The sequence below is a fragment of the Rosa rugosa genome, chromosome 1, assembly GCF_958449725.1.
Source record: "Rosa rugosa chromosome 1, drRosRugo1.1, whole genome shotgun sequence".
Classification (NCBI taxonomy): Eukaryota; Viridiplantae; Streptophyta; class Magnoliopsida; order Rosales; family Rosaceae; genus Rosa; species Rosa rugosa.
In genome coordinates this window covers 46,516,100-46,541,828 of record NC_084820.1, presented here as the reverse complement: position 1 = coordinate 46,541,828, position 25,729 = coordinate 46,516,100, and the positions used below count along the sequence as shown (strand labels likewise).

The following is a 25,729-nucleotide window of genomic DNA, read 5'->3' as shown; positions in this document are numbered from 1 at the left end:
ATTCTCTGTTCAGTTGTGCTCAACTATCATTAGACATATACGGCACGGTGGTTTATCGGTAGCATTGAAAAATACCGGGATCCACATATGCCAAGCTGCAGTTTCATTGGTTTAACAGGTTGCCACACTCCCCCACACGTGTGACATTCATTTTCAGCCTCATGCAGTTGACCATCAACTGTGCATCATCTTACTCAATTCTTCACATAAAGTTTGACTTATGGATTTGGGCAGGTCCTATGGATCTCCCCACTCACCCACTAGTTTGATTATTGTCTTTCTCAAGTGTTACTCAATTTAGTACATGCTGCTATATGGTTGAAATCTATCTTGAATGTTCAAAGTGCTTGCTTCATTGTTTGCTGGTGTGGAAACTGGGTTTGGCCTTTGATTGCTTGATGAGCACTGGAATTTGATCATCTTTGATAGTTAAGTTTGCGGTAAAAATCCATTCATTCTTTTAAATTGAAACTGGATCTTTCTTGCTTCATTGATATTGATGGTCATCAAAGCATTGAAAGAGTTGCTGATTGAGTTAAATCTGTTTGATTGTTCATTGTTTCTTTATTGGTAGATTGGTTTAACTTGATAGTTAGAAGGGTCAGCATAGCTCTCTGATATTCAGAATGACAACAGTTCCATTTGATCAATCCAATACGGTGTTTCTCTTATATATGCCTATGCCTATATCCCATTTAAGTGGTCCATTGGGACTGAGGTCAATATCCCAGAGATCAATTTGAATACTTTTGTGAGAATGTGTATTGAATTGGTCACAAATACTTGTCGAACATTGTAGCTACCGCTTTCAGTAATGGATGCTTTGCAAGTCATTTCTTCTGCAACACAGATAGTTTCAAGCATGGTAGGTGCCATTGCTGCATTAGAGCAAGCATCTAGAAACTTAGATGAAGCTCCAAAGAGAATTCGAAGCCTAGAGGAATTTGTTTGTGATCTTGAGAACTTGATTCGACGACTAAAGCACAAGCATGTCAACAAACTTCATAATCCTCAGTTAGAACACCAAATCCAAAGCTTGAATTCCCTGATAGAACGTCTGCATCCAAACATCACCAAGGCCAGGAGAATGGTGTCAAAGAGTAAGATTAAGAACTTGGCTAAGGTAGTTTGGACTTCCATGGCTGGAGACCCACTGGGGAAGCTTGTGAACTCAATAAGGGATGACTTGAATTGGTGGCTTGAATCACAAAGATTGGTCCAGGATGTTGAAAAGACACTTGAGTCAACTGCAAAGGACACCCGCGTTCGACTGAAAATTAGGACCGAACAAGGCTACCCAGTTTCTACTAAATGCTACTTTGTCAGGAATTTACTGGAAAAGAATGGTTCTCAACGTGTCATTCTAATTGTTGGGTTATCTGGTATTGGGAAGTCATTTTTGGCTCGTCAAGTAGCCTCTGATCCCCCTGAGAAATTTATGGATGGTGCAGTTGAACTTGGCTTTGGCCAATGGTGCAGTAGAGCTGCTTGCAACAGAAGTATAGCTGAATACCAGAGGCGCTTGGCAAGAAAACTTTGTAAATTTCTGGTGCAGATTGGATTTTGGAAGAAGATCAGGGATGAATATAGTGGAGATCTAGAATATATATGTTGCTTGCTTCAAGAAGCTTTGTATGGGAAGAGCATCCTTATACTTCTTGATGATGTTTGGGAGCAGGACATAGTTGAGCGGTTTGCAAAGCTATATGATAATGATTGCAGGTACCTTGTAACAACAAGAAATGAAGCTGTCTATGAAATTACAGAAGCAGAGAAGGTGGAATTAAGCAAAGATGACGTAAAGGAGACGAGCATGGAAGTTCTTCTCTACCATAGCCTCCTTAGCAAAGAAGAGCTACCGGTATGAACCAAATGAATCTACAATTATATTTGTCCATAATAACTACACTGCATTGACACAATTATCTCAGCTTCTACATTCTGTGATCTTTTGATGCATGAAAGAAGCATAAAAGAAACATTTGCCTGATAGATTAACATCTGCAAGGATGTAATTTCGATTTGAAATGCATACCAAACAATTGCATGTATTTTTGCAGTGGTAGACTTGCTCCTTGATATAATATAGCTTATATGCAGAATTGCTATTATTTCGTTTCTGTGCCCTTTCCATAAAAGGAGGGGCAAAGTTTGCATTCGAGTGGAAATATTTGTGTTCAGATGGTTTTTTCAATTCAAAACATCTGAGGCTAGTGGGTGTGATACAACACCTATTATGCTACTTCAGGAGGAACTTGAGCAATAATAGTTGGACTACAAGATATATCATTCTAGTTCTTATCAACGAAAAAAACAAAATATACAATATATATATATATATATATATATATATATCATTCTAGTTGATGATGTGATCTATCCATTAGATAAATGATACAGCTCATTAGTCATCTAGACCAGTAGGCTTAATAATGTATTGCACATATCAGTTTCTCCTAATCATGTATGCACACAACCAAGTTCAGTAATCTGGCACTAACACTTGTTAGTTTGAAGGTCAAAGACTTGGGTATTTTATGTTTGCTTCCTAATATTTGGTGTAATTTATTGCTTTAGTATCTCAGATACATTCACTCTCATTTTGTACTCCTCAATCAATCTTTTGCAATATTGTTGACTTCTTTGCTGGAATTTTATTATACTACAGCAGGTAGCAGAGAACTTACTTGAGCGGTGCGGTCACCATCCTTTGACAGTTGCTGTTATGGGTAAGGCTCTCAGAAAAGAAACAAGAGCTGATCAATGGGAAAAGGCCATCACCAACTTATCCACATTTGCTACATGTGCACCTGGTCCTGTATCATATGTCAATGAAAAAGAAGCTGAGAATGCTTTAACCATTTTTGGATCCTTTGAGTTCAGTCTAGATGCAATGCCTGGAGACTCTAGAGAGCTCTTCATAGCTTTGTCAGCTCTTGCATGGGCAGAACCTGTGCCAGAAGCTTGTGTGGAGGCTGTTTGGTCAGTTCTGGGGCAGGAGACCCTGTTCCCACTCATTGTCTGCAAGCTTGTAGAAGGCTCATTGCTGATGAAAATTGATACGGATCCCTTGTACTTGGTACATGACATGGTTGCTCTGTACCTTGACAGCAAGACAAACAATTCAGTCCAGATACTACTAAATGCATCCACAGCCGAAGAAGCAGCATTCATCTGCCCTTGGCTTCTTATATTTGGGAAAGAGAGAGTAAAAGATATTGCCGAAAAGAAAGTAGTGTCTTTCCTTGGTTCTTTTGAGGAAAAGCATGTGATTATCACCTTAAAGGCGACTATCCAGGCTCTAATGGCTAGCAAGTCCATATCAGAACTTGAAGAAAGTAGAGCAAACTTTAGTAGCTTATTGGGTCCTAGGACTGCAGACCTGATCTCCACTGAATCACAGAGCTTGATTGCTGTGTCTGCACAAGCCATCACCACTGTATTTAGCAAGAGTGACTATTGCAATTATTTTCCATCCCTTGAATATACTGGTGCAGTCAGCAAGTTGACTTGCATCTTAGAAAATTGTGATGACCCTGTGATCCAAACAGATATTTCAGTTGTTCTTGCAAAGCTTGCAGAATTCGGAAGCCAAGAGACGGTCGATAAGGTGCTTCAGAGCATTCAATTTCATCAGTTGGCAGAGTTGCTCTCTCCAAATAATGAGCAATGGCATGATAGTGTGTTTTCAATACTGATCTCATTGATGAAAGCTGGGAAATTAAAAGCTGTGGAGAGAATGCTTGCTTTTGAGATTGATAAGACTCTTCTTAGACTCCTACAGAATGGATCCGAAGTAGCTCAACACCATGCAATAGTTGCATTGAAGACATTTTATGAGTTGAGAGGCCCCCATCTGGTTGGATCTCTTGAATCCAAAAATATAAACCTTTTGCCATGGCAAGCTAGACACTGTTTGGAGAGATTTCTTTTGTTGGATCAAAGTGTTCCCCTTTTACCACAGCTGCAAACTTTTGAAGATCTTATTTATAAGGTACTACACAGTGATAGCAAGCTGGTATTGGAGGCAATGCAAGATCTAATACCAATCATTGAGAATGCAGGAGAACCAAGCATCAGAGACATGATTGTAGAAAGTCCCCTCATCAAACAACTCTCTGAACTCTTGCAACGTGGAAGCTCTGAACATAATTCAATGAAATCTCAAGCTGCCTTTCTATTGATGAAGCTAGCTTCCTCTGGTGGAGAATCCTGCATTAAGAAGTTTCTTGAGTACGATATTATACCCGATCTAGTTAAGATGATGCAGTGCAGCACTATAGAGTTGCAGGATGCAGCCTATACAGCACTACACCAAATGCTTTTTGGAAGCAGCGGCGTTCTCGTTTTGAACCAAATCCTCCAGATGGGTCTCATAGAGAGGATGGCTCAGTCACTGGAAAGCAAATCAACGAAGACCAGGGAAGTGAATGTGCACTGTTTTCTGGATATTGTGGAGCTCGGAAACAAAGCCTGTATCGAGCAAATGTTTTCACTGCAAGTGGTGGAGAAGCTTGTGAAAATAGAAAAGGCGAGTGGGGGAACTAGTGAAACACTGCTTGGATTCATAAAGGGAATTGATAAATGTAAGCATCTATCTTCGGCAGAGCGTAGAGTGATGAAACAACAAGTGGTTAGGAAGATAAGGGCTTCCCTTAAAGGCCATAAATTTGAGTTTCAAATTTTGGGAGCTGTTGATGCTTGTGTATCTGAGGGCTCAAAAGTAGGTAGTAGCAGTAGAGGTAATCACAAAAGGGCATAGCTTTCCGCTTCTTGAATGGAGCCTTAGACGTTAGATCATGCTGCCCGAGTCTTAACTTTCTTCTCACCTTACAGTGAGATTTACATGTCAATAAGAATCTTATTCAAAACTCCAACAATTTGGAGAATATTTAAATGATTTTTACTGAACTTCCTATTTAGTGTTTCTTAGTATCCTTTTTCATCAATGGAAAACCTGGTTAACTCTCAATATGATAAGCAGCAACTCATTTTATGTTCAGATTTGATTTGCAGTCGGACGACAAAAATATCAAATCAAACCCATTTCTATAAAAACTGTAAATGACCACCAAACTATAGAAAATGTTGACTACAACCAAACCAAGTTGAATTTGAAATCTCGTCTGTATGCGCATAAAAATGGAAAGTAGTCAATATCAAGTGAATTCTGACTAAACATGACTATGACAATAGTAATGGAGATGAGAACTCAAAGGAGTACCACAAAGTTATTTGCACTCATTTACACCTTTGAACTTGATTATCATGCTTTCTGCAGGGAACTGCCGCACATAACATGTTTTACTGGTATAGCCAGAAATATAAACACTATTAAGAAACAGTAGAAGGACAATTATAATAAAACAACTCAATATATAGAGTTTGAGGAAGAATGACTTCGCAGGTCATGCCCGTTAGGTCAGTCTTTGAGCTCCTCCATCTTGCCCTATTAGTTCAGTACCTTGGTTAGATAATTGGGAATCCAAATGGAGTATTGAAGCTGTCGGGTTTATGAGCATACCTGTGAGATGAGCTGTTCAGCATCAGTTCGTTTAAGAAAATGCATTGAGTGACGACTAAAATTTGCTTTCTTGTCATCGCTGAGTAGTATCTCTCCACCCATGTCATCAAGAACTCTCACCTTGATGTAGGGATCTTTCGGCGGCACCATATCCTGGCAAACACAAATTAGCATAATAATCTTAAACAACAAGGACTCATCTTCTTCACTAACGAAGTACGGAGACATGGCTACAAATTTTCAATCATAATTTGTTAAGCACACCCTTGGAGCATCTACTAAATAATAGGCATATTGCAAATCCTGCACCCATACGATGTCAAGTATGTTTAACATGCAGATACAGGTCACTGTAACATAACTTGGGTGAGTATTTATTTGGAAAGCTTGGCTTCGGAAAAGTTGGAAGTCAATATCATCACACAAATGTGCATTCGAACCAATGAATTATGTGGACCCTCAGCAATTGAATGCCAAGGATTGTTGCTTCTTCTATTTTATGTACTACTGGTCTCATTTCTGCAGCTACTACTAGTATTGTACTTTATAGGTGTTTGGATCCTATGAATACTTGATCTAAATGAGAACTAAGATTTTTTTTTGTTCCTTTCATATGTGGTTACTCCTCAAAATTGCTTTTCTAAACCTACAATTTTCTCCACGGTTCCATTATGCACATAAAAGTTAAAGAGACATCACTGACTATAAATACCAATACATTAACATCTCCAGTAAATCAACAATAATCCTAATATAATCTACAGGAATATCATAATATCAAAGTGAAAGACTCTGATAACCAAATAAAGAAGTGAACTGAGTTAGTCTGATAAAGGTCAACATTTATGTATGCAGTATGCAGAGAGAAAGAGAGAGAGAGAGAGAGATTACCACTTCCAAGTCGAGTTCCACACTTGCCATATATTTTTTTAAAGATGCTGAATGTTTTGCAATGTACTCTTTCTCTGAGTAGCTGAGTTTCTCTTTTATTTCTTCAGGAATTACAGACCCTACCTTCCACATCAGAGCTCGTAAAATTTCTGCTCGGTTGTACCTGCATGGTTATAAGAGCAATGTGCAACAATAGTTGGTGAAGATGATAACAGTAAGACATACAGATCAGCAAGAAGCAGTTTAATCATGTAAATAACACCAGATAAAATATTACAGGTATGCCATCAAACAGCGTTTGTTGCGAACTAAAGAGAGGTGGTGGATGAGTGCCCCATAGTGATCCTCATTTTTAGCTGTCTCGACATTCAATCCTTGTTCCTCCATTCTCCTATTACAACATCAAGTCAGATTAGTTGATTGGGTATACAGACCAGAAGATATATCATATGATATAGAAATGTTACAGAAAGAAAAACAGATGGACAGCTTTCAAATATATGTTACAGGGAGTTTCTAATTAAATAAATAACTGAAATTTCCAGAGGCAACTTCCAAACTCCCCCCCTATTACATGATCGACAACTGAAATCAACTAAAATCCAGACTAAGCTCACAGTAGAGGTAAACTGTAGCACCTACAAGGCAACAACTCACCAAAAAAAAGAGTTTTTGGACCATAAAGAAAGTGCAATGGTAATGATTTGCAAGGAATTGGGTAAACATTCTAAAAGTGTATTAATAGTCTGATATGTCTTAAATGAAAAGAGTCCTTTTTTCCCAGCAACTCTTAAAATTAGAAAACAAAATTTTACAGAGGAAAAACATGGTATTATACTAAAACTGAGCAGAAAGCCAGAGTGACATGATGTAATTATAATATTGAAATCAAGATCTGTGATTGAAGACAGAAAGTAGTAAAAGTTGCTCTACAGAGAATATTAAATGAAATAATCAAAGACTCATTTATGGGAACCAATAGAAGATTGAAAAGAACCTAAATGATTGACAAAATCAACCAAGTACTACAGAAGTGTAACAAGTTTCAGAGCTATCCAACGGTAACTATATGTCAATATTTACGCTAAAGCTTCACCCTACCACATAGGCAAAGAAATCAAATGTAGCTATCTGTGTCTTAGTAGCAGTTGCACTATTTGCAAAATCAAAATTCATAACTAAACTTGGACATAATCATGATTCTGAAGTCTGAGCAGTAAATAAGTAAGTCGGCCCACTAAAATTCAACTCAACAACCAAAACTTATAAAACATCTCAGAACCCTTATATGGATATCTGGAAATGTTTCGATGCATTTGGATCCCGACCCCCACCTTTATCACACCATAGCTACTTACTTAACACAAAAATAAAATTATTAATAAAACAAAACTATTACTGGCAATTACGTCAGATTCTTGCAAACAACATCATCATTCTACAAGATGAAATGCTATAAAGTCAGAGGATTCAATTGGGTTTTACCTTATCAAGCATTCAAGCTCATGATAATGCTGTTTACATTCTTCAATTACTTCATCAAATAGGTCACTCTACAAGATGAAATGTTATTCAATATCATGGGAAATTAGAGAAATTTGGATAAAATTGAGAAATGGGGCAAGTTATATCTTACACTGAAAGGTGTGAGCTGCCCCTTTTCGCCGCTTGCAATTTCTTTGACCAATTGGCTGGCTTTTCTCCCATACATCTTCAATCTTCAAAACACAAAAGTATCGGAATAATTTTCCTGCCTTGCAAACCTGCATTCACTGAAACATTTCATCAAACAGTTTATGTGCGTAAACTGAAACCCCAGAAATACCCAGATGTAAGAAACTCACAGAAGGCCGAACTTGAACGAACTGTGGAAGATGATTAATGGGTCTTGGACTGATTTCAGATTAGGGGCTCACTGAGCACCCAATGTTATGGTTCTGGCGGGAAAGAAAAAGTTTGTTCTGAATCTCGTTTCTTGGTTTCGCGGGTTTTTGCTTCGGAATATTTGAATGGAGCGCTAAAAAGTAAAAACGATGGAATGGTTCCCTTTTATTTTTTTTTTTGGTCTTAATTGTTCTCTTATTACCTACAAATTAAACAAAAAAATATATTATGATTAGCTTATTTCTAGTGTTATAGATATAGTTATACATATTTCTATGCGTGTAATCACTCCATCAATGCGTCTTCCACCCTCCAAACTAAATTTGAACTAAATATTAACTTGTAACACGAGACGTAGGAAGAAGATTAAGTTTGTCTACCCCAAATCATCGATCCTAAAATTGCATAAATACTCCTCATCTCCTCCAGACCATTCTAGATTTTAACGCATAATTGAATGAGAGATTTTTAGATAGGGCAGACGTGTCATGTGGCGGTATGCCCTACCAATCAGTACCTATGCAGGGGATATTTTGAGTATTTCATTTTAATTAAACATAAGTAATTTCGGAATACAATAAAATATATATATATATATATATATATATATATATATATATATAATTGGCTTGGCATACCAGTCATGTGACACGTCTGGAATGGAAGTTATTGAATTGACCCGAACACTAATAATATGAAAGCTCCATTAGAAATGGATCCAAAAGACCATCATAAAACACAATCACCACTATCGATCATGTACTGCTACTGTAACAAAATGGATCATGAAGCTTTTGGAGCAAGCATTATGTATCTAAACATCACCGAAGGAACCCATCCTCCCCATCGTTTCTTGGAACGCATTTGATTTCATCAATCTCCTGGAGAGAGATCGACAAAGCAAATATGCACCACCATCAGAGATCAAGGATTCGTCTAGAATCATAAGGTACACATCCATTGAATCTCTTACACAAATTTTGGAGGCAACACTCGCCGCCATCTCCTCTATCTAAAATACTGGAGATTGAAGAAAGTGCTTCTCACAAAAAAAAAAAAACTCTAACAAACCTTTCTTTGTGACACTTATTATTATCAAGTGTTTATACTAATTTATAGGCATACAGCGATTCATGATTTTCTTCAGGTGGAGACGCCAAAATATTTTTAATTGGAAACCTATATTATTTGACTTGGTTTAGTAAGCAAGGTCGAGTTGCCATGTTTGAAAAACAAGTATGAAATTCTCCAAGTTCAGTGATGGATCGTACACGCTTACCTCACATTTCAAGACTACAACACGGCTACGTATATGATTATTTGACATTCGATATGCACTACAATTTATTCATTTATGTAGTAAATAAAAACGATCTTTTTTACATTACATAGGACCTCACAACTTCAGTGTAGATTTCGATATGTTTTTTGTGTTCCAATTAACTTGAGACCAAAATATGTACCACCATGCATGTAGGAGTTAGTTGAAATGTCCCTGTAACTACAGAAGAAAATCACATATGAACTAATGAAGAAGTGATACAATATAATTGACACATTGAATTCAAAAGTCTCTGAATTACTTAAAAGAAAGGAAAACCCTTAAATGAAGTAATTGATGGAGATAGGCATCAAAACCAAGCGGCTAGCTTTACGTCGACGATGACCATCGATCACTAGGTCAGCCGCCTTGGACAGAAGAAGAAATTCCATCGTTCATACTCATGGTATTACGTACTATAATTATTTAAAAATAATAAACATGGTATTATAATATTGATTATCCAGCCTACAACCTCATCATACAATAAGTTAACTATAAACTTTTTCTATTGACCGGAGCTGCAATTTGATTTTCTGACCTTTTCGACCTGTTATCATAATCTTTGTGATCTCCAACTTTGTCTTCTCGAGCTCCCTATATATATACGCACCAGAAAAATCTTCCTCATAGAATCAACATATTCATATATATTCAGAACTGTATCTCTAGAGAGAAAGCTAGAGATCGAGGGAGAGAGAGGCTAGGGTGATATATGGCTGGTTTGCAAAGATCTTCAATGTCTTTCAGAAGGCAAGGCTCTTCAGGGTTTGTGTGGGATGACAGGTTCTTGTCCGGAGAGCTAAAGCAACAACAACCAGCACAAGACCAAGAAAGCTCTGAGGAGAATGAGATTGTCATAGTTAAGGATGTTAAGCCACTGAGGCCAATCAAGACTGTACAACGAAGCAGATCCAACGGCGGAGGACGCGGCTACCGCAGCTCTGGGAAGATCTCCCCAGCTATTGAACCACCGTCGCCAAAGGTCTCTGCATGTGGGTTTTGTGGGGGTTTCGGTAAATCCTCCAAGAACAATGCGGTTCGGGGAGCAAAGCCTGGCAAGCGTAGCCGATCACGTTACTGATCGATGACGTCGATCTTCAACAATCCGGTGCCTGGAATGGTGGCATACTCCGGTGGGATGTATAGAAGTTTCTCTTATAGGGGTTTAGTGTACGTCAGATATGTAATCACTACTTTTGGGCTTTGCTTGATGTTTGATATATGGATGATGCTCATGTAACAATGTTCATGTTCTAAAGAAATGGTAATGAGTAAATGTAATTAATTATGGGTGTGTATATAGACTTGTTCCACAGTCCACACAGATGGTGTACGGTATTCATTGTAGCATAGAAAACCATGATGGCTTGATCCTGTGACAAGCAGAATCATATCAACAAATGATGATTCATATCAACAAATGATGAGCACAATTAAACTTTATTTACGTTTCTAAAAAACAAAACAAAACAAAAATACTTTGTATAGTGGCATTTACTTGGCCAACAAATCATCAATAGTCTAGTTAAAGAGTACTTTTAACTTGTAAATTAATTGACTTATTTCTGTTGGACTTTAAGCCAATGCAGTAATAATTTCTATTATGTATATATAAATTAGTCGACAGTCGATACTAATTAATCACATGAATGTCTTTTGTAAGTTAAAACTGTTGGCGTGATAGCCAACTTGTTCATAATATTTAGTTTTGAAATCATATTTAGTTTTAAAGACTTCAAAACTTTGAAACAACATAAATGTGTTTTTTTTTTTTGAACAATCAACAACATAAATGTTTAGGAGTAATTTTGCTCTGAACTAATCACTAATCACCTGAACCTGTGGTGGTCCTGAACTCCTGATCGATTAGCAAACACACATGAAATGATGAAACATCACAATCGTTACTATTTTGTGCTTGAAACTTGTCACCAGTTTGAAGTCGGGACAACTTGTCACAATTTTGTGTCATTAGTTTAAGGCGTCAAAATCTCTTGCTTCATGGATCTGGTCTTGCCTTCTGCTGTTATCGGCGTGTAACTTTGGGTCGATTGGCTGGCTCAGCTACCTTCTCCTGCGAGGTTGTGTCCCTCTTCTGACGGCGTCAACCAACATGGAGGCTTCTGGGCTGGACTTTGTTCATCGAGTGGGCTTTGTTCTTATCTTGTTGTATTTGTTGTTTTTAGTTTTCTGTATTTTGGCCCTTTCTTGGCCTTCTGTTGTACTGTTCCTATTTCTTTAATGAAAGTTTGTGTCACTTTGCCAAAAAAAAAAAAAAACTTCACAATTTAATTATTATTATCTAAGCAGACAGTTTCTTTTAATGAAACTAACATGAACCGAATGGATAAAGGGCCTTGCTAGAACAAAAAGTCTCTCTCTCACCTTGAGAAACCCTAGGCTGGGCTCTCCGTTTGCAAAATTGTTCTCATCCGGTGGCGCCCGAACGTCCTGACTGGCCTTCAGCCTCGCCGCCGTCTTGGGATTTGCTGCCGGACGGGAGATCTACTGCCCATGGGACTTCGTCGGAGGGATTTTCTTGGGTTTTGTCAGATGGTTCGACTGGGATGGTGGCGGAGGCGGTGATCGTGCGGTACAGGGCGGTAATCGATCCTTACTGATGGGTTCTTAGATCGACAGCGCCATGGGTCTTGGTCGATGGTGATGGGGATTGCGGGGTTTGGATCAGGGATGGAGTTCTGTGGCGATACAGGTTGTGGCAGCGTAGCTCGAGACGGTTTGGATCCCAGGGATGAGATGGCATGGCGGTGCGAATCGTGGCGACATGGGTCTGGCGACGTGGGTTGGATGGAACTTTGGCCAGACTCTGATGTACGACGGGCCCACATCTGCTCCATAAAAAAAAAGGGGAAAATGATCATTTACCCAATTTTAGCTTAAAAATTGCCCACTTACCCAAACACTCTAAAAGATTATTTCCCTAATACCCAATTAAGTATTTTTTTTTATTCTTTTTTATTTATTTTTGGGACAATTTTGCCATCTCCTTCTTTGTCACTTAGTGAGAGAAGTCATCGGAGACCTTGCCGGACTCCGGCGACCGGTCACCAGAATCCCGAATCAGGCTACCGGACTAGTGACCGGATTCCGGCGTCTGAATTTATTGCCCTCTAATAATACCCAGTAACCATATTATTGCTCCCCAATAATCATATTATTGACTCCCAATAATCATATTATTGCCTCCCAATAACAAGGTTATTAGGGATCAATAATTAGTGAAAAATGAAGATGTTTTTAATTTTGAAAGTTTTAGTAGGTTTATCCAAATAAATAATCTTATTACTGCCCCCCAAATAATCTTATTATTGCCCAATAAATATTTTATTGCCCCTCAATAATCTTTTTACTGCCCCCCAATAATCTCATTATTATATTCCAATAATCATTTCCACACATTTAATCAAACACCTTCTGTGCATTACCCAACTCGCCAATTTCGCAATAACCATTCATCAAACAACACTCTGTCAGCCTCATTGGGCCTCGGAGCGAGCAGAGCTGATCCATCAGATGGTTGTAATTAACCAAAGAGGCAACAAAATCAGGCTTCAGTGCACTCAAAACGCGAAGAACACCCAACGTGCTGTGTGGGGTTTGGGAATCGAGTAGCCTAGCGATGATGACGTTGCAGGTGCGCTGGTCAGGGACACAATTTGAGTCAATGGAGTGGACAAAGCGGTGGTGGGCTTCTTCGAGGCAGTTGGAGTCGCAGAGAGCGTGGATGACGCTGCTGAGGTTGAGCGGGTCGGTGCGGTAGCCACAGAGGCGGAGGTGGTCGAGGAGGTGGAGGGCTTGGTCGACATTGCGGTGGCAGGTGCAGAAGAAGAAGAAGATTGCGAGGACCTGATCGGCGGTGGGAGAAGAAAACGAAGGATCGGTGCGATCAGGTTTGTCGGCGGAGCCGGAGACGAGGTGGCGTCGGAGTCGGTGGTGAGAGAGAGAAAAGAGAGAGAGAGATCAATGTGAGAGTGAGAGGAGGGAGGGCCGGCGAGATCGTCCCGGTCAGTCGGCGCCGGAAGTCGTTCGCCGTGGTGAACGAGTTGGGGAGAGAGAGAGAGAGAGAGAGAGAGTATGAGGGCAATACTGTCAAACACTGTTGGATTGAGTAAATGGGGTTAAAAAACTCTTAGTGAAGTAAGTGGGCAATTATTAGGCTAAAATTAGGTAAGTGGTCACGGCCCCTAAAAAAAAATATTTAACTAAATTAAAAAGAAAGAAAAAAAATAATAAAAAACACACCGAGCATAGTTTGGTACTTATGGCCACTGCTCATCTTATTTCATAATTTAGGCTTTTCTAGTGTCCTTAACCAAGAATCAGTTCTTATATCTGGGCTAATTGCCAAGAGAAGAAAAAAGTGATTGTTCTTGGTTTTGATGATAAAGGTATCCATAATAGTACAAATAATGTATTTCATACAATATTTCACACGACATTAGGCATTTTCAGTTCGAATAGGAGCCTGGAATTGCCGCCCTTATTATGATGTACTGAAAGAACGTATCAAATCAGACGCGTAACCGATGCAGCACAAAAATTGGACCATCCGACTTGGCCTGCATCAAAAGGTAAAATAACATGATCCATTATTCCACCATTGCAACTGTAATCCGAAACCAAAATTCGATGTGTAACAAACCAAGATACAAAACTAAGCCTACATAAGACTTGTTGACATCCTTTGACTGCTTCTTTCAACAGTTAATTGCAAAAAGCTTCATGTAAGACCATGCAAAACCAGCTTTTTTCAGAAGGGATGGAGGACCAAATATTAACTTCAAATCTGATGGCAACTTTTTCAGTAGCTTACAAATATAGATCGCATGGGTGTGGATTTTGAAACAAAGCTGCCTCGTCTGGTCTTGTTCAGCTCAGTATGTAATATGCACAGTTAAGATGAAGAGTTCACCTCAGCCCACGGCAAATCCACATCTGTAAAGACAATCTTTTTATCATAACTCAATTGGTTAATAGATAACTGACATAGCCAGATGGTTGGCAATGGAATGAAATACAAATGTTAGTTTAGTTTATTCTAAACGTTCTTAGTTAATGTAATAGAATTCTCCTATCCACATGTATAGGTAGCACTGGTTTGTCAAAAAAGAATATTTAAATCCTTGGCTTTGTTAAACTTAAACATCACATTAGTAATTTGATGCTTCACAGAGGAAATAGTTTCAGTTAGCTAGTAAGTTAACATAGACAAGCCAAGGTTTTTTTTATTCTTACTAGCACCAACAATAGGCATGTACAATACCACCTAGAACAAATTAACAAATTAGTAAGCACAAAGAACAAAACACAGCCACAGTAATCATGCCTCCATAGGCAAAGCAACAAATTAAACCAGGAAATATGAATCACGTTTGGCTTTCTCAAACATGAATAAGCTTTCAAATGAAAATGAAAGGGGAATAGTTTGTTTACCTGGTTTAATCCCAAGGAAACCCAACAGCGAAAAGCCACACTACTGCCACTCTGTGTTAAGCCCGAGACAGTAAGGCTGGAGAGTGAGACAAAGAAAGAGTAAGTAAATAGTTTTGTTCACATGAATAGGCTTTTGCTTTCAAAAGAAAAAGAATAGGGAATACTTTGTTCGCCTGGTTTGATCTCAATAAACCCAACAGTAAGGCTGGAGAGTGAGACAAAGAAAGAGTAAGTAAATAGTTTTGTTCACATGAATAGGCTTTTGCTTTCAAAAGAAAAAGAATAAGGAATACTTTGTTCGCCTAGTTTGATCTCAATAAACCCAACAGTGAAAGCCACCACCACTGCCACTCAGTGGCATGCCTGAGACAGCAAGGCTGGAGAGTGAGACAAAATCAGAGAAAGTAAGAGACTAAGCATTCAGTTAGTGAGAAAGATGGAGCTTTGTACTATGCATCCAGGAACAGATGTATAGATCGATATTCACCGCTTGAAAAGAAAAATAAAAATAAAAAACAAAACAATGGAAGGTAACACTGCTGACTAAAAAAGTCATAACTGTTACAGCAAGACAGCAAACTCGTCAAAATCAATAAATAAAGAACTGACCTCTTATAGAGTCATGCATTATGTCATGATGTCCTAGGCCGGGTCTCACAAATATCATTATCCATATCTAGCAGATCATACTAGTGAGCTTTGAGTAAGAATGGCAGAGGTAGCAAATGAAACTGATGCAAGAGGAATCTGGAAGATAGAGGCCAGAGGAGTATTTAGCATGAGGCCAGCATTGGTGGGAATTCTAGTTGGGAACCTGATAAACATGTAAACAAACTTTGATTCACCTCAACAAAACTTTGCCCTGGTAATTTTTTCAACTCCTTCTGTCTCATCCGTCATCAAGTTTCTCAACCTAGCTTCGTCTTCCCACCTACCAGCTTCCGCATATATAATTAACATGAGAACATAGAGGGTAGTAGTTTGAGGATCTAACTTGGACAAATGAGCTGCCAAAAGTTCAGCTAGCTCAACATTGCCTTATATCCTGCAAGCACTAAGTAAAGCTCCCCAGACACCAATGTCTGGCTCAACCGGCATCCTCTGAATAAACTTATAAGCTTCTAACAAACAACCAGCTCGACCAAGAAGATCAACTACACAAGCATAGTGCTCTACACCAGGGACAAGGGAGTAGTCTTTAATCATGCTCTCAAAATGCTTTCTCCCTTCGTCTACTAGACCTGAGTGCCTACAAGCAGTCAAAACAGCGGTAAAAGTGAAACTATTTGGTTTAATGCCCTGGTCTTTCATCATTGAGAAAAGCATGAGAGCATCATCTCCATGACTATGAGATGCACAAGCCCCTATTATAGATGTCCAGGACACAAAACTTCTATGAGGCAATTTCTGAAAAACATTCTTGGCCAGATCAATATTCCCACACTTTGCATACATGTCAATGAGTGCATTTGTGACTGAAACATTGGTTCCAAAGCCTTTCCTTTTCACAGGCTCATGCAACCATTTCCCAGTGTTCAATGCACCCAAGCTAGCACAGGTTGAAATTACACTGACTATTGTGATATAGTCATAGTCCACATTTTCATTTTGCATCCTACGAAAGAGCTTTATTGCCTCCGTCCCTGCATTATTCTGTTCATAAGCAGCAATCATTGCATTCCACGAGACCAGGTTTCTTACTACCATCCCATCAAATAAAGATCTTGCTGTCTCAAGATTTCGATACTTACCATAAAATGCAATCAAAGAATTCATGAATGACATGTCTGAGTCAACTCCAACTTTAATTCCATGACAGTGAATCAGTTTTCCTAAATCCAAAAATTCTAAACTAGCACAAGCAGGGAGGATGCTGACCAGTATAACCACATTTGGTTGGGAACCTGAAGCCACCATGTCTCACAAAACACTCAACCCTTCTTTATACAACCCATTTTTCACATATCCTGCTATCATCGTGGTCCAGGAAACTATGTTCCTCACAACCATTTCGTTAAAAACAAGCTCTGAATTCAAAGTTTCACCATTCTGTGCATACATACTCACCAAAGAGCTCTGAACAAATACATAGAATTAAACCCATTTTTAACTATGTTACGATGCACTTGTTTCCCTTCTCTCAAAGCCGATTGCACCGCACAAGACCGAACTACAAAAGGAAAAGTATAGTTATCGGGTGAAAAACCACTTTGATGCATTTTTCTGTACAAAACTATGGCTTCATGACAAGGTCCCCGATCAGCATAACCCCTGATCAAGGTGTTCCAAAGAAATACATCTCTTTCAGACATGGTATCGAACAGGCTCCGTGCATAGTCCATGGTGGGGGCCATAGAAGAAGCCAAAGTTACAAGCTTTGTTACAAGGGGGAGGTTTCGATAGCACCCAGTTTTGATGATTTTAGCATGGATGCATTTAAGGTCTGAAAGAGAAGAAAGTGGTTCAAGGGGAGGGAGGTGATGGGTTTGAGTTTTGTTCAGAGTGTAAGGACAGACAACATGAACTTTTGGGATGTGGGTTTTATGTTTTGCAGTAGGAATGATTTGTAGTCCAAGGGACATCCATCTTGAAGTAAATTCAAAGATGTAGAGACAAAGTTAACAATCAACCACAAGTTCACAACTCACAGAAAAGCAAAACTTTGAAACAATTTCCCCAGTGGCATAAGTGAAACAAATTTCAACATAAGACTTAAAAGCATTACTGATTATGAATCTGATCAAAATAACAGACATAGATGAAATCCCTCAAGCTTAGGACGGAGAAACTTGTTGACAACCTAATCTGAATCATAAAAACAGATTACCAAAGCTTCATTCATGGAAGCGTCCTACTGGCTTCAACAGATGGTATGTTTTATCTACTATAGTAGAGTCTGGTATGAGAAACTTACCGGATGTTTGCAAGTCTGAACTGCAGAAATTGCATCAACCATTCAAGCTGAGAAAGGAGTCTGTTTTACACAATAATACATTTTACTCTGGTTACTGATGTTCTTTTTTAACTCTCCAGTAAACACTTTTTGCTCTTATTCTGAAAAAAAAGAAAAAAAATGTCGTTAAAATTCTGTATCCATGTTCATGCTTTTGACCCAATTGTAAGTCAAACATATAAAATCATATGTAAAAACCACAAACCGACACTTCCGTTGTAATATAGTGTTTTTTCTGAAAGATGAGTTTAAGTAGAGCCTTCTTCTGATCTCTGTCTGACATTCTCTGACACTATGAAAACCCTTCGATTCTACTCATCATCTTCTTCATCTTCCACTTGTCTCATTCTTCTCCTTCATATATTCTCTCTCTTTCTGAGCTCAAATACTACTCCTACTACTGATAGAGAGAAATTTGACTCTCTCTTACGGCTCCCCCAATCTGGGTCTACCAGAACCCGACTTAGATCCAAGAGGGTTCTCTTTGTTGGCGATTTTGGTGCCAAAGGAGATGGCATCACTGATGATTCTAAGGTAACAAATTCCACAACTTTTTTTTTTTTTTTTTTTTTTTTTTTCCGAGCTTTCGATCAGCCACTGCTTATGTTTAAATCTTTTCCATTTTGGGTCTTGAACTTCTATTTGGGTTTAGATAGAATCACATTGTTATTTAATTATTTTAGTGGGTGAGTTTATGAAGTGAGTGATCAAACTTCATTGTGTATGACAACTAAATTCTTCCCATTTTTCAGAAACGATGATTGGTTTAACAAATGTAATACTCATCCGTGTTTTGCACTCATTGATCAGCTGGTTTCTATAGTATGGTGGCTTTAAAAAAGTTCCATTTGTCTTGGAACTAATTAGAGAATTGACCAAACATCTTTTAGCAGAGAAAAAATGTAATTCCTTTTGAAGAATTTTAAATCATTGATGGATTGAGGAAAGGGGCAAAACTGTTTTTGTTTTCTACATACATTGTGTGTAACAGATGAATGGAGATTTATGGTTAAGCCATTCCTGAAATGACAGTATTCACATCCCTTTAGGCTTTCAAAAATGCTTGGGAGGTTGCTTGTTCTATTCCCACACGGACAAGAATTCTAATTCCTTCCGGAAGGACTTACCTTATCCATCCTGTTGATATTGCTGGACCGTGTCGATCAAAGGTGACTTTAATGGTATGAATCGATCCTATTACCTACTGTATTCTTTTTCAATTACGAATATTTATGTGCTAATGCATCTACTATTCATTTGTTACTTAAAACTTTCATTCAATAATTACATTGCTTGTCTTAATAGATCTCTGGTACCATCATTGCTCCCATCAATCCTGATGCTTGGATTGGTTTGAATCGACGCAAGTGGCTTTATTTCCATGGGGTGAACCATCTCACCATTGAAGGGGGAGGAACAGTTGATGGGATGGGACAGGAATGGTGGGCTCGTTCTTGTAAGACCAACTCAACAAATGTATTGTTCTCTTGAACCTGTAAGATTATGTTTTGTTGTAAATAGTGGTCTACCTGTATTTGTCTAACAGAAGGCTACATTTTGGTTTTGGCAGCCATGTCGACATGCTCCAACGGTTAGTGGCTTTTGTTTTCTTTGTACTGCACTTTACAAGGATTTTTGCCTCAGATGATTTAGTAGCCTTAATATCAAATACTTTCCAGGCCATTACATTCCATAGGTGCAAGAATTTGAAGGTCAAAAATATTATGATTGTCAATAGTCAAAAAATGCACATGGCATTCACCAACTGTATGCGGGTATTAGCATCCCATCTCCAAGTTATTGCACCTGCCACTAGTCCCAATACTGATGGAATCCACATTAGTGTGTCAAAGGGTGTTGAGGTCAAGGATAGCATAATAAGAACAGGTGATTTTCCTGAAAAACTGTTAGAATTATAGAATACATAACTCTGTTCAGTCTTCTTGATCAAAGAGATAAATTTATTTAATTTCGAGTTTCTACGTAAAATGCTGTTAGCTGTTAACTTACCTTTAGATGTTAGAGAAGGATATATATATATATATATATTTTGACCAATTGCTTTAGTGTAGATATGACTACTAATATCCAGTTTTTTGGTGATTTCAAAATAAAAAATTTATTGATAGGTATCAAAGATAAAAACCATTTGGTTTATTTAGGTACAGAGAGGATAGAAACTGAGAACTACAAATTGATCGCTTTGATATACTACATTCAAAAGGAGTTTTTATCACAACCTCTCTCTATATAATCATGTTTGAATCAGTAAATATCAATATGCATTGGAACTTTGGAACTCATTCTCTGACTTCTATTGAGTTGTTACACTTAATTCAGGAGATGACTGCATTTCTATAGTTAGCAATTCTTCACGCGTCCGGATTGTGAATATTGTCTGCGGCCCTGGTCATGGCATAAGGTAAAAGAGATTTCATTTTCATTAAGGCTTCACTATGTTGACCACCTTATCTAATTCAGAAATGCTTCCTTAAGCATCGGAAGCTTGGGAAAATCAAACTCTTGGTCACATGTGCGTGATGTAGTGGTTGATGCAGCATTCCTCTCTAACACTGAGAATGGAGTGAGGATCAAAACATGGCAGGTAATTTTCTTCTCTGAGCTTTCTCTTGACATGGACACACATTGGCAATATGGAGGTAACTGAAATTGGTTTTCTTCCATCTTCATCAGGGAGGTAGTGGTTTTGCCTCTAACATTGCATTTCGGAATGTGGTCATGGACAACGTATCAAATCCAATTATAATTGATCAATATTATTGTGACTCCCAGTTGCCATGTTTAAATCAGGTATGAAATTCTAGAAACTCTAAAGCGCAACTTCCATGCGTACCAAACCCTTCCTAAGAATTAGCCTAGTTATTAGAAGTAACTGGTTCTAGAATTAATGCGTTTCTTTAGTTACTGACCAATATTACACTAAAATTTCAAATCGATGTTCTAGAACATAAAGTATCTCTTTTTTGTTTTTTTTTGGCAATGAAGTATCTCATTCATCCATATCCATAGCCTCATACTCTTACTTCATTTATCAGTTGCAATACTTCCTCTTTATCTGTATTCAGTTACTGCTAATGTGTATGTTTCAAAATGTAAATCTGCATTCTTGACTCTTAGTTCATACATCCATAGCCTCATAATCTTAGCTTGATGTAGAGTCCTTCTCCATCAAAGCAGAAAGGCCTATTCAAGCCAAAACACACCAAGTCACTAACATCTATATTTTGAGATAATGCAGACTTTGGCGGTCAAAGTTGAGAATATATCCTTTATACACATTAAAGGGACTTCTGCTACAGACGAAGCAATACGATTTGCATGCAGTGATGATTCTCCATGTGAAGGTTTATATTTAGAAGATGTTCAACTTCTACCATCCAATGGTGAAATAACCAGATCATTTTGTTGGGCAGCTCAAGGCTCAAGTTTGGGTTCAGTTGACCCACCTGCATGCTTTTCTGATAGTGAAGAATTCATTAAACAAAAAGTCCTCATAAACCCTGTAAGTTTGGAATATGGAGGAAAGGCAACCCTATAGATCAGTGTTGTATTGTCTATTATAGCTCATAAAATGGATTTTTTTTGGATTCCATCTTGTTGTTGGAGCTATACGGACTTATAGACCAGAGGTGTTTTGTCTAGATTCCAGCAGTGAATAGGTTTGCCACAAATGGACTATGATACTGTACAAAAAAAAAAAGGGAAAAAAAAAAAAGCCGAGTCTTGAAATAGTTTTGTTTTCTTTCTTTCTTTTTTTTGGTACATATTCATGTAGAGGTGGAACTGATCACTCCAAGTTTGAATATATGTTTGTGAAAATAAAAAATGTAACCATTACAATTAACTAATTTGTTGCTTTTTGCTTTTTACTTCTTAGAAATGCGTTTGTTATGTTTGTTCTACATTCTTTCATGACTTTTTACTTGTTCTAACTTCTGAGAAATATGTCATTTTTGTTTTACTTTCTTACATGGTGATAATCTGTATCTACGTCTACAGCTTCTGAACATTCTTTTGCAGCTTTTGAATTCGATTTGTCCATGTCTGAGTAGGTCTGTTCTCAGGTTTTACCTTTTTCTTCCATTTTATGGAATGAAGTGTGAATTGAAATAAAGAGATTGATCATTAATTTGTACTTTGGTTTTCTCCACCGTTTCAAAAGGAGTCTTGATCCACCAATCCACCATGAACTCTTTAATCCAAGAATTCATCCATATAACCATATAAAATCTTTTGCCCCTGCAGTGAATTGACAGCATCTTGATTGTATAAATTTCCTATTTTCTAATATATAAATTCTTTTAAGCATTTCTGAAATCATACTCCCAGATGCTGTGTTCAAATGAAAAAATTGTATACAAAATAGATGGTGGGGGTTTGATTAATTCCTAAATACTTTACCTCCAAAGTAGCTAACAAACATGAATTTGGCTATCAGCTTCATCTTATTTTTAATCAGTGATTGTAGGTTCTCACAATTTATATCGTTGATGAGGTAAGAGCCTCATAGTTCATACATAGTACACAGTACACTCTTCTTCCTGTTGATAAGGTAAGAGCTTCATAGTTCATACACAGTACACAGTACACTCTTCTTCACGAACTATTTCACCTATCCAGTTCGAGTACATGAACATCATGTGTCCCCAGGTCCCAAAATACAATGGAATTTTCATGGATCTAATGGTATTTCTGTAGTAAACTGCTAGGTTTTATACTAGTTATCTTCCCGAAAATGTCTAACCGATCTGCAGGATGTTGTAGTACTTCTGTAACTGGTTTCTAAATTCCCTCAAGTAAAACAATGATAAAACTATATTGGAATAGGTAATGGGTATCCACTATTTATAAAGAAACACAAGAATATCTTAAAACAACCATTAAGGTCACTCCCAAACCAAAAATGTTGAGCCGATGGGAATTGAGCTTTGTAAAACAGAAAGCAAAATGACACTTGCTGTTAAAGTATTAGATTGATCCCCAACAGTCAATTGCACCAGGAGTACCAGAATCAATTGCATAAATCAGATGGCACCTTTATCTGCAATTCTTGTTTTATCCAAGTCCATATTCATACTATAAGCTAGCGACTTCCAAGCTTGGGACACCCCTCAGCAAGAGGCAAGTCCAAGTTTTCAACTGTTCTAAATGTTCTAGGGAGCATCTTATCAACATAAATAGTTCCTTCCAAATGGTCACACTCATGTTGCAAAATACGAGCCTGCCAACCTGAAGCATTTATTTTGATGGGCTCGCCATTACGATCAAAACCTGAAACTTCAACGTCAAGATATCTTTCTACCACTGCTCTGAATCCATCAACACTGCCAAACAACACAGCAAGAGAAAAATTACTGACCATGGATGACATAAATTGTCCACCAACATCATGATCAAGGTCTAACTGAAATGCAAAAATTTAGCACTTTAATCAATTCAAGATTCTTGAAAAGTTCCACAAGATAATAACTATTTACAAAAACAGGGACATGGATACTACCATCTTGTGTCCAATCATTTTATGAACTGATTATAGTCATTAAACTGAGATGGACTATAATAAAAGAAACACCTTCTGTTGCCCACCATATTTTCATATATGAATAAGTACTGTTTTTCAAATATTTATAGAAGATCAAAAACCATTGTAGTGGTAGTTTGATGACATCCCTAAGAAAATAAAGAGCCTATAAGTTCATGTCATAGCTCCACTCAACCAAGGAGCAACTGGTGACAATATGAGATCAATTTTGTCTAGATTTCCAGGGTGCCAGAAAATGAAATCAGTTAGTGGTGGGAAAATTCCTAATCAAGAAGCTAACAAATAAATTGAGAATGCAGATTGTATATGACCGTAACATTAACAAGCTTAACAAAGCTGTTTTCAACAATCCTTCCACAATAATAAGGCAACACAGAAAACATGGTAATCTCTCAAATGGGAATGATTCATTTACTTTATCCTGCAAAGTGGATTGCAGATTTAGCTCATTTATAATGGGGCAAGAAGTATCAGACAAACAATAATGGTCCCAGAAACAGAACCTCGAGATCAACTTTAGCAAAATTGGAGATAAAAAATCATACATCGAATGTCAGAAACCATGATGTGAAGTAAGGAAAGTGGCTAAAACACTACAAATTCGCTAATTGTAGAGTTTTACAGTTCCAACCCTCACCTTAAGCAGCCTTCAAAGAATACTGCAGTCCTGTTGCTCTTCTTTTGAAGCTTTGGGTTAATAATCACCTGCCTCAAAACAACAAATAAATTTTTAGAGTGAAGTGAAACTGCTTCAATGCAAGGAATTCATACGTTATTTGGATATTCACCTCATACATAATTACGTATTAACATACCAAAAGATCGAAAGGCCGTCTATCTTGAACTTTAATCTCATCCTTGGGTGCATAACTAATATATTCCTTTGTATCTTCCAAGACTATTATCTGCAGATATAAGAATGACAAACTTGTTACTAGACAAAATAAGAGACTGTTGTAACACAATATCCAAACAGCCATTACCTACACACAACCCTCCCACTAAGACAAAAATACTAACGTTCTAACCAAATAAATAAATAGAAAGCAATGTAGCTTAAATCGAACTAGCTACTAGAGTTTTGATACTTCAATTCTTATCAATATCAACTACAGAGCTCATTGTTGATCAAAGTTGACTCTTCAGATAAACGAACACACATTTTCGAAGAACGAAATGATCAAAAGCTAAGCAGAACTGACCCTTAAGGGAACTCCAATCTGTGGAGCAGCAAGACCAACCCCAGGAGCCTTCCTCATCACCTTCACCATATCATCAATTATCTTCTGAATCCTCTCCGACCCAATATCCCCGAGCTCAACATCTCGGGCCGGTTCGTGCAAAACCGGGTCTCCAGCTTTGACTATATCGGGCAGGCTCACGCTCTTGTTCTTCTTCTCTCCGAGGCCCAGAAACCAACCAGCTTTGGCAACTGGAGAAGGAGCTGAGCTGTAACTTTTCTGGCTCGTTAAGAAGGCCGGTTTCGGGTTTAGAATGCCGGGGATAGAAATGGGTAGTCGGATTCTTTTGGATTCCGAGGTGGTTGGTCGTGTAAGGCATAGTGCAGAGAGAGATATGGGAAGGAGACGAAGTGTGGATCGGTGGATGGTTTCCATTTGTTTGGGTGTTCAAATTGGAGGAGAGAGAGTTTTGAAGGAGATCAGACTCAAATTCAACGACACAAGTTATGGTGTCGTACAAGCTTATACGTTTTTAGCTTCTGCCACGAGCCAAAGAAAACATGTACCAAAATACAAGGCATGTATAAATCTTATTGCATGGCAGTGCTACTATGACAGATTGCAACCATTTGCGATAACAGACTTATAGTTGCACTAATCACAAAATTGATGAGATAAAAAGATCCACACACACTAGCAGTGGGGTTCCCATCACGAGCAATGAGGATATTAAGCTGGAACATCTGTGGGATGATGAGATCCCAGACGTTTAGAGACTTGAAGACTTTCTCTTTGTTCATAAGCGGGATGTAATTTTTCTATTAGAAAGGAAGGTGACGTTGTGTCAAATGGGAAAACTGAAGTCTCGTTTAGGCTTGGAGGGATGTTAAGGTGGGTGGTTTTTCAGGTGGTCTGTGTATGATGTATATGGCGGAGTAATTAATGTTTATGTTAT

General features: G+C 38.0%; 5 protein-coding genes and 1 pseudogene across 6 annotated transcripts; 3 read left to right on the top strand and 3 right to left on the bottom strand.

The window, feature by feature from the left end:
• Positions 1-204: 204 nt before the first annotated feature.
• On the top strand, positions 205-4,961 carry LOC133725131 (uncharacterized). The gene is made up of 2 exons (XM_062152260.1): positions 205-1,861; positions 2,669-4,961. The coding sequence occupies exons 1-2, from the start codon at positions 815-817 to the stop codon at positions 4,760-4,762; spliced, it is 3,141 nt and encodes a 1,046-aa protein (XP_062008244.1). The 5' UTR covers positions 205-814; the 3' UTR covers positions 4,763-4,961.
• Positions 4,962-5,159: 198 nt separating this feature from the next.
• On the bottom strand, positions 5,160-8,484 carry LOC133725132 (uncharacterized). 2 transcript variants are annotated; one of them, XM_062152262.1, is made up of 7 exons: positions 8,260-8,484; positions 8,052-8,187; positions 7,901-7,968; positions 6,693-6,806; positions 6,416-6,578; positions 5,525-5,677; positions 5,160-5,449 (listed from the first exon to the last, which is right to left on the bottom strand). In XM_062152262.1, exons 2-7 carry the CDS (start codon positions 8,124-8,126, stop codon positions 5,423-5,425), a joined length of 600 nt encoding a protein of 199 aa, XP_062008246.1. In that variant the 5' UTR covers positions 8,127-8,187; positions 8,260-8,484; the 3' UTR covers positions 5,160-5,422. The 2 variants fall into 2 exon arrangements, with proteins under 2 accessions (XP_062008246.1, XP_062008245.1); XM_062152261.1 differs by having other exon boundaries at positions 8,052-8,178.
• Positions 8,485-10,335: 1,851 nt separating this feature from the next.
• LOC133729174 (uncharacterized protein At1g15400) lies at positions 10,336-10,704 on the top strand. Its single transcript, XM_062156661.1, has one exon. The coding sequence runs from the start codon at positions 10,336-10,338 to the stop codon at positions 10,702-10,704; it is 369 nt and encodes a 122-aa protein (XP_062012645.1).
• Positions 10,705-13,905: 3,201 nt separating this feature from the next.
• LOC133725129 (pentatricopeptide repeat-containing protein At1g08070, chloroplastic-like) lies at positions 13,906-17,984 on the bottom strand (annotated as a pseudogene).
• Positions 17,985-18,236: 252 nt separating this feature from the next.
• Positions 18,237-21,963, top strand: LOC133725130 (probable polygalacturonase At1g80170). The gene is made up of 9 exons (XM_062152259.1): positions 18,237-18,564; positions 19,080-19,211; positions 19,336-19,506; positions 19,601-19,621; positions 19,710-19,917; positions 20,371-20,452; positions 20,527-20,635; positions 20,725-20,841; positions 21,290-21,963. The coding sequence occupies exons 1-9, from the start codon at positions 18,325-18,327 to the stop codon at positions 21,587-21,589; spliced, it is 1,380 nt and encodes a 459-aa protein (XP_062008243.1). The 5' UTR covers positions 18,237-18,324; the 3' UTR covers positions 21,590-21,963.
• Positions 21,964-22,867: 904 nt separating this feature from the next.
• LOC133738983 (peptide deformylase 1A, chloroplastic/mitochondrial) lies at positions 22,868-25,238 on the bottom strand. Its single transcript, XM_062166690.1, has 4 exons — positions 24,796-25,238; positions 24,409-24,498; positions 24,231-24,298; positions 22,868-23,375 (listed from the first exon to the last, which is right to left on the bottom strand). Exons 1-4 carry the CDS (start codon positions 25,207-25,209, stop codon positions 23,135-23,137), a joined length of 813 nt encoding a protein of 270 aa, XP_062022674.1. The 5' UTR covers positions 25,210-25,238; the 3' UTR covers positions 22,868-23,134.
• Between the last annotated feature and the right edge of the window lie 491 nt (positions 25,239-25,729).